The sequence below is a fragment of the Nilaparvata lugens genome, chromosome 6 (genome assembly GCF_014356525.2).
Source record: "Nilaparvata lugens isolate BPH chromosome 6, ASM1435652v1, whole genome shotgun sequence".
Lineage (NCBI taxonomy): Eukaryota > Metazoa > Arthropoda > Insecta > Hemiptera > Delphacidae > Nilaparvata > Nilaparvata lugens.
The window spans coordinates 29,055,630-29,064,575 of NC_052509.1; the positions used below are offsets into that span (position 1 = coordinate 29,055,630).

The 8,946-nt window shown below is 33.6% G+C and overlaps 1 protein-coding gene across 1 annotated transcript; it reads right to left on the minus strand.

Moving 5' to 3' along the window:
- Window positions 1-3,975: 3,975 nt before the first annotated feature.
- On the minus strand, window positions 3,976-7,404 carry LOC120352015. Its single transcript, XM_039431420.1, has 4 exons — window positions 7,369-7,404; window positions 5,479-5,694; window positions 4,712-4,900; window positions 3,976-4,384 (listed from the first exon to the last, which is right to left on the minus strand). Exons 1-4 carry the CDS (start codon window positions 7,402-7,404, stop codon window positions 4,076-4,078), a joined length of 750 nt encoding a protein of 249 aa, XP_039287354.1. The 3' UTR covers window positions 3,976-4,075.
- Window positions 7,405-8,946: the final 1,542 nt, after the last annotated feature.

Here is an 8,946-nt window from a genome sequence, read left to right on the forward strand (position 1 = left end):
TCATCAAATTTTTGATTGAGATCGATTAAGTATGTTATTTGGATCACAAAAATTAAACAGTGGTCACTATTGTTCATTGTTTTTATGAACTAAACTAAGTTCAAAGTAGCACAATTTTGCATGCATTTAACCTATACCATGTCATCCATGTAGTTTTTCAAACTATTAAAATAATATTTTTATGGCTTTTATTGGTGGAGAGTCCCTGATGGACTTACGTCAGTCATACTTCAGCTGGGACCTACAATTTAACGTGCCCATCTATATGGTACTATTGATAGGTCGGTACAGTACTTAAGTTATAGATGTATTGATCTGATCCCTAATTCATTCCATCACGTTATTGCCATTTGAAATCAAAAACCTAACCTACCCTTTACCTTTGAAACATTAATAAACATACCGTAACTCAACCTGATCCCTAACCGGCGTAATTCTAGATCCAGAGGTGTGTGTGTGTGTGAAAATAGTCTTGAGCAAAGTAAAGTTAGCAAAAAAATTTTTTCTAATGTATGATGAGTGGCTGCCGTTTAATTTTTGTGACCAAATAACATACTTAATCAATTCCAATCAAAACTCTGATGACAGATATAATGGCATTAGACATGGACTTTAGCCGAGCTTCTGTATCAAGTTTGAACATTTTTTCTCGATTTATTCTTGGAAAATATGAGAAAACGCTAAGGAACGCAAGGTAAACGCAGTAAAAGTGCCCATCTTGGGCATATCTTTGGCGAAATTCTGAAGTCTTCTCAAGACAAAATTTCTAGACCCTTGTGCTGAATTTCTGTACCAAATCTGGACATGATGTCAATTAGTTCTTGATAAGAAATAGAAAATGCTCCAAAACCATATAACTTAAGCATTATCCAAACTCTAATACTCGAAATTAGAAAACATTATTGTATTTGCTTTTTGGGATGTATTTCATTGTATACTTATTTATTTTTTGAATAAAGAATAAAATATATATGAGATAGTTATTCCAAGATCCTCCTCCCCGTGCAACATTTTTATACCTTAGCTGAGCCTGTGTACCAAATTTAAACATTTTCTCTCAATTTCTTGCAAAATGTGAGAAAACGCAGATTTTGGACATATTTTTGTATTTTGTTTCAAATCCATTCTTAGTGCTCCTATAGATGGCCAACTGAGCAAACCTACCAAATTTTAACGTATTTGGTCCAGTAGATTTTTAGTTCTGTTGATTATGGGTGAGTGAATGATTGAATCAGTGTCATTTCGCTTTTATATAGGCTATAGATATATTTATAATAATACCGTAGAATATGTAAAAAATTTTTTTTGAGAATTTGAATACCTTATTATTATCTACTTACTGCTCATTAGTGACGACTGTTCAGTTGTATTATGTGTTGTGTTGGCATTACACCATCATTCAACGGATGACACAACTAAACAGTGAGTTAACTATAAGTTATTTATATTTTCAAGTTTTCAAGAATAGTTTTGTGTAATATGAAGCCTCATTTGTTTTGCTAGCAGGAAATGGATTCATCAGATGAAGAGATATTTGAAAATTATGAAGAGGGAGCATTGTTGAGTACAAGAATATTGAGAGAAATGATTGAAATGCTATACTTCTATGATGATGAAGAATTTGTTAAGAGATTTCGACTTTCAAAAATGACATGTCTATTAATTTTATAAGTAGTAAAATTGAAAAAGAAGTGAAATCAAATACAAATAGAAACCTCCCATTATCCCCGATAAATAAACTGTTAGTGACTGAGATTTTTTGCTACAGGTACGTTTCAAATGGTATCTGGAGACCTTGTGGGAGTCAACAAATCTACTATAAGTAGAATTGTGGCTCTAGTGGCCGAAGTTCTTATCCCTCATTTAAAGGACCTCATCAAATTCCCCACTGATGATAATGAACTTTTAAAAATAAAAAGTGAATTTGCAAAAATCAGGGGGTTTACTGGGGTGATGTGGGTGATAGACTGCACCCACATCCCTATAAAATCACCAGGTGGGCCAAATGCTGAACTTTTCAGAAATAGGAAAGGATGGTTCTCCATCAATGTGCAGGCTGTATATACTGCATCATTAAAATTTACAAATGTGGTGGCACGCTGGCATGGCTCCTGCCATGATAGCACAATATTAACAAATAGCCGATTATGGGCTCAACTTCAAACTGGGGAGATCAAGGGAGGCTATTTATTGGGAGATGGAGGATATGCTTGCAGTCAACATCTCCTAACACCAGTGATTAACCCTAAAGACCTGGCAGAAGCCCTGACGGCTAATAATATGTGATCAAATGTGTGAACAAATCACATATTCAAACAAGAAATTGTATCGAAAGAGCATTTGGCGTGGTGAAAAGAAGATTCCTATGCCTATCGAGTGGGTTAAGGGTAAAATTGCCCACTGCATTGAGGTGCATAGTCATTTGCTTCTGCCTTCATAACCTTATTTTGGAAAGAAGAGAGGTTGATGCTCCAGATGATGCAGTTGTCATCCAATATCTACAACATTTTCCGGAGGTCGATGCTGCACTCAATCAACAGGAAAATTCTGCACTGGCCACAAGAACCAGTATCATAGACACAGTTTTTTAGATTAATTTTCTCACCGCACACTAAGAAAGTTCACTTGTATAATTTTTTTCGTATTTTTTGGCAACATTCTACTACTTGAGTCAATCAACTGAAATCCTCCTTGGTTCTGAAGCTGTCTGGTTTTTCGATCAGCCCATTATTTATTTTCACTTCATTCTCTCGTATCGTTGTCGTCTTTCTGCATCAGTAATTACAGTCTCCCTGTGCATTTTTGGCAAATTGCATTTTAAGTGAATGGTTTATTTTCCCTTTATCAATGGCATCCTCAACTTCTAAGCCTATTTCTTGAAGATCCTATTTTAGTTCATCAACATACTTGCCACATTCTCTCTTTTTCAAATTACACATTACAAGCTGATTCAGAACTCAATCCTCAGACATTCCAAGAACATGGAAAAAATGAGAAATTCTTTGTTTTTTCATTATACTAGGGATGGGCTCTACTTCCTTATAGATTGTCTCAATGGTTACAATTCTCCAGACTCCATTCTTTAGACAACTTTAATTTAAAATGGTACTCATAGACCGTCACTCTGTTTTGCTCACCTGATCTGTCTTACTCTAATTTCTGATTTGAAAAAGAGTTTTACACATATAAAGTGCTTCTGGACGGACTACACTATTATTGTGGCGGATTTTCAATTTTATAGATAGACATTTTTTATTGTAAATATTCGAAGTCAGATGTTGGGCTCTTTTCATTTTCATTATTCGGCTCTGCCATGTTCGGTTCTTTTTCAATCTGCAGTGAATAATTTCTCCCAAGTACTTGAAATGTTCAACCACTTTTAATTATTTTTTTTTTTTTTTGATCTTGTTTACACAGAGATGATCTATTGCCATAATATTTCAGTTTTCTCATACAATATTATGTTCAAACCAATCTTCTGTTAAATTCGTTCAAGACTCTCACTCTGTGATCTAACTTCTCTTACTTGTATAATAATGATAGTTACCAGGCAAATTCTTTTAGAATACAAATTGTGATAAAAAGATAATAATTAATAATTATTATTATAATAATATTCCATGATAATTATTATCCTTTTGTATTCTTTGTATACACGACTGGTTTCGAGTATACATTCCTTTATTCATATAATATATTCCTCTCAAGATTATGGTACTGACACATGGAATATCAATATTTATTTATTTCGGAATAATAATTAATTTGAGCACTTCATCATGGGTTGAATAGCCAAAACCGGTAATGTCATCTGAGAGAATAGAGGGGTACTGATGATTCCATATATATAATAAAACTATCAAGTAGCCTTTTAGAAATAAATGAGATTATTTATATTTGTATTTATTTCAATAATATAGATATATAATTATTTGTTCGTTTTCATTGAATACATTTTGTTGAGAACCAAAACATTAATAATACTTACAAGAAACACAAAAAATGATATAACATACCATAACTGAATAATTTAAGCTACTTCACAAACCATCCATTCAATTAACATTAACATAATTTACATTCTTTCATACGCTTTTTGTTTTATTTTAACCTCTATTTCTTCCAATTCTAAAGTTTTCTTTAAAATCTGTAGTTCCAACTCGTGTTTTTTCCTCATCATTTCAATTTTGAGTTTGTTTATGTCAACTTTCCCTCTCGTGCAGTCCTTCAAATCTTTGTACCTTTTTTTCTTTTGTTTTGTTCCTAAACCTTCACTTTGAGTTTTTCGTTTAAGATTATTGTTTTCCACTGTAACGGAAGGCTGAATTATAATTTCCTCCTCGCCAATATCAATCACCTCTACTGACGCTTCAGTATCTTGAACCTGTAGAAATGTAATAATTATTTATTGATAATTGTGATCCAAAATAAGTACTATTCGGGAAAATAGAGTTTAGAGACAAGAAAATCATGACAGAAGCATCAAACTGCTGAAATTAGAATTTATTAGTAAAAGTGATATTAAATCCTAAATGCTGTACTTTGTAGAATACCATTCAATCGTTTATTTGTGTGTTCTTGTATAAAATGATGAATACACTTTGGAGCCAATGAGTGCATTCATGCACTGTTATTATGTTTTCCATGAAAGCGCTCATAATTGTGGAATGTACTTATCTTAAGATAAGTTAGTGATTTTTTGCATAATTACCTCATCTGTACTAGTTGCTGCCTGAGCATCCATGCTAATAATCTCGATTTCTTTTTGGTGATAACCATCGTCACTATCACCATAGTTTTTCATGGGAAAGAATTTTGGCTCCATCAATGCCACAAATCTCTCCCCTTCATCATCCAGGCTTTTTTTGAAAGTGCCTCCCCCTGTTTTGTAAAACTCCACCTGAAAACATAGACAGTTTGTAATGTCAAGAATTCTAACAGCAGGCCTCCTACATTTATGTAGTGTGTATATAAATTTATTTTGCGAGTTTAACATGCGATTGATGGAATCACTATTCTTCCCCATGTTTATAAATTATTTTTATTCTAATTCATTGTCAATTATGATTGTTACTAGTATAGGTGAAACAATCCATGAACTGAATATTTTAAATTAATAATTTGGCTTATCATAATAATAAATTTATAACATTCAAATAAACATTCCATGTATGGATACAAGCTACTCAGTACTGGGATTCAGGGAAGCGCAGGTTTCACAGTGCCTCCCAACTCTAAATTGCGAGTTGGTCCTTGACATTGCTGGTAGGTGAGGGAGTCCATAGGAACATTCTTATGGGAACCCCTGGTCTACATTGCGTTTTTGCTATTTGTGCTTATTTGAAAAAATAGAGATTCCAAAACTGCTATATCTTTCTGATAGTGATAGATTACCATACTCCATTTTATGGTGCATTGTTAAGAAACTTTCAGCTACCCAAATTGGATTATTTAATTATATGAACTAGAAGGACTCACTTCTTCCTGCTCAATGTTCTCCTCATCAAGGTGTCTGTGTTGATATGTAGCCTCCAACACTAGGATGACCTTGATTGGCCCATGTGTCTGGAACTCCTGACCTATGATATTAATGATCTTTGTCTTCAGGCTGTTCAATAGAGGGTGGAAATCCTTTGCTGGGTTGGGCGAAGAGTTGTTGTTGAAGAAGAGTGTCCAAAGGTTGTTGTTGAACGCCTACTCCAATGTGCAAAACTCTCCTGACAAGCTGCAGGTCTGCTGGCATCTTGTTTGTTTGTTCATCTGTGACATATATACAAGCAGATTAACAATGGGATGCAATGTAGGCGGCAATCATCTAGAGTGACACAACCATCTTGAATGTCTTGAACTCAATCCAGATGTTCAGCACAGAATTACTACTATATATGCTACTGAAAACCAATCATAGGATGGTAGTATGTTCAGAAAGAACAATGTTTCAAATCAATATTTTGAGGTTATGTTAGGTCGGAAGAAGTTACTGGTAACTTCTGCAGACCTAACCTAACCACAGTTCATTGTCTACAATTGCTGACTTATTGTTCATAGAGCTCCACAGGCAGAAACATACTTATTCACAAAATATATTATGCATTTCATCATGAGGTGACATACTAGAAATCATAAAAATCATATAAATGTGTTGACATTTTGCTAATGGTGTTTAACAGGTATGAAAAATATTATTTACAAAATCTACTATGCAATACATTATGAGGAAGCAACACTTTAATTAGATTAATACATATCCATTTTCATGAGTAGAATAAGACAAATTTCTTTATCTCTTTTCAAAAAAAATAATAAAAAACACTTGTGTACTTACCTTTTTCATACAATTCAGGATCAAAACAGTGGCGGTGTCCTTGGATACTTCTTCACAGTGTGTGGCTGTGCTGTAGTGTGCTGAAACACTGGGTTCTAGAACTGAACAGGATAGAAGATGTATCTTCTATGGCTCTTGACTGAACATACTGATGGTCCTAGACTGTTGTGCACACTATATGCTTCCCAAGTGGGTGGGGGGTCTTCTGATATTTTTATTAATTTTTATTCATTTTTGATTTATTATTAACTTTTTTTTCTATTTTTTTTTTAATTTTCATTTTCTCTTTTTCATTTTTATTTGAAAAAAAATATATATATTTTTTAAATTGAACTTCGACCTTGACCTTGACCCTGACCTTGACCTTGACTTTGACATTGACCTTGACCTTGACATTGACCTTGACCCCGACCTTTGACCCTGATTAGGTTAGGTTGAATTTTGCTAGGTTAGGTTGATCTTTGACCTATAGAGAAGTCTGGAGCATGGTGTGCCAGAACACACAATTATATACTACTGACTTGACACAATCATTGTACAATGGTGAGTATGCAAAACATTTATTTCCATGATCAATATACAGAGCTATTCTGAAGAATAATTGACATCTGCAACATAAGAGTAATCATCTATATTCAGAGATTTGTCGATAGGGAACTAACTTGGAATGAATAAGTAATAGTAATGTCTTCAATTGCTTTTTAATACTCTTCAATAGCTAGTAAATAATAGAGAAAGCTCATTATCATTCGAAAAGAGGGCAAAACTCCGGCGCAATTTCGAATGCATGTAATATAAATGAAACGCTATTTCTCAGAGATTTCTTCAATTTCTTTTGTAAAGGGTGAATTCTACCAATTTTAGAAAACTATTTTTGGTTATATGGAATCCAGTGTAAGTAGTATCAGATTGCTGTTTCTATGCTCCAATCACAGAGCAGTATTTTAATTAGGGGGCGGAGCCTAAGCCCCCAAGGGGGCTCCAAGCCCCGCCCAAATCCTCCTGCGCTCCGCGCGGGAAAACTCCATTTTATAACCCCTCACCTGGACCAGTTCTCCCACCAATATGAAAACCACCATTTTAGTTCAAGTATTCATTTGAAAAAAAACAAATTTATGGGCGTACCAATTGTAGAATCCCCCTCCAATCAATCCCCCACGCTTCGCGCAAGAAGCCTCCCACTAGAAGACCTCCATTTTTGTTCAAGTACTTATTTTAAAAAAATATGTAGACATATCACTTGCAAGATCCTCCTTCCAAACAAGCCCCCCTACCACCCCCTATGCCGCCGCCCCCCACCGCCCTGCTACTTGCAGAATATCTTATAGCTTTGAAGCTTGATGTTTATTACTTTACCGGTTATGTAATGTAACTGGATTGATGGTTTTATTTCTTGCATTGGAAAAAGTGTATAGCAAAAAGTGTGTAGTATTACTTCTTATCTATAGAAGGAGCATGTATGGAATGTTTTAACAATGAATGGAACTCTATGCTGACGTACTCTGGAATGTTGTTTTGACGCGCATGAGAAGCCGAATTGAAAGCTTGTTTACATCTGTACTGACCTACCCTACTCTTTTTTCTTCTTCTTCTCTCGTCTACCTTTTTTCTTCTCCTTCTCTCGGCTGCTAACTCAAACAGGTTCTCAGTTTCTTGTTCACATTAAGACCTAGTCTTTTTATCAGTCAGAGTCATATTATAGTCATCGTATCTTTTCAAGAGTCTAGTTTGGAGCGGTCTATTTAAAAGTGTCTCATCATATTTCACCTCAGGTTCTGAAATGTTAATCATTTTAAAAAACTCATTTATTATGTGATAATCTGGTAGCCCCCTCTCTTGTAGACTCTTCCAATCGAATGTTTTTGACACTTACTAATTAAATAATGAGTAAATTTAATTATTTCTGTGTTGAGTTTTTCTATGAAAATATTATTATCAAAAATAATATCACCCATGCTATCTTTCACAACTTGTAGCATCGTATTTAGATCTCCAATACTAACAAGTTGTGCTCTCTCAATATAAAACTCTTCTCTTGATATAAAATTCGATTTCTCATTATTACTTATATATGCTGAATTTAATTTCTCCTGAAAATCTCTGTTTTCATATACTAATTCTGGAAAAATACTTTTAATTGTTTCTACTATAGTATTTAAATTTTCTAAGCTTACCAATGTTGCTTTTTCAATATTAAACTCTTTTCTTGATATAAAATTTGATTTCTCATTATTACTTATATATGCTGAATTCAATTTCTCCTGAAAATCTCTGTTTTCATATACTAATTCTGGAAAAATACTTTTAATTGTTTCTACTGTCATATTTAAATTTTCTAAGCTTACCAATGTTGCTTTTTCAATATTAAACTCTTTTCTTGATATAAAATTTGATTTCTCATTATCAAACAAATCTCTTACAGCTGCTTTAAAGTTTAACTGAATATTTTTAATTTCCTTTTCTAGCAGATCTACTTTAGAATTACTTGTATTTATTATATTAGTTCTATACTGATTAGCAGAATTCCTGTTAATAAGCATTCGTCCAAACTTATCAATACTCATTATTATAATCTTGCTTATATTATATATCCGAACTCGCGTAGTTCTTCAACGATACTA

Excerpts from the sequence above, each read along its gene's own strand:
- LOC120352015 (XM_039431420.1), bottom strand. The coding sequence starts at position 7,404 with ATGGTGGTTTTCATATTGGTGGGAGAACTGGTCCAG. Across the intron at positions 4,901-5,478 it reads AGAACATTGAGCAGGAAGAA|GTGGAGTTTTACAAAACAGG; the intron begins GTGAGTCCTTCT and ends CTATGTTTTCAG. Across the intron at positions 4,385-4,711 it reads CAGCAACTAGTACAGATGAG|GTTCAAGATACTGAAGCGTC; the intron begins GTAATTATGCAA and ends ACATTTCTACAG.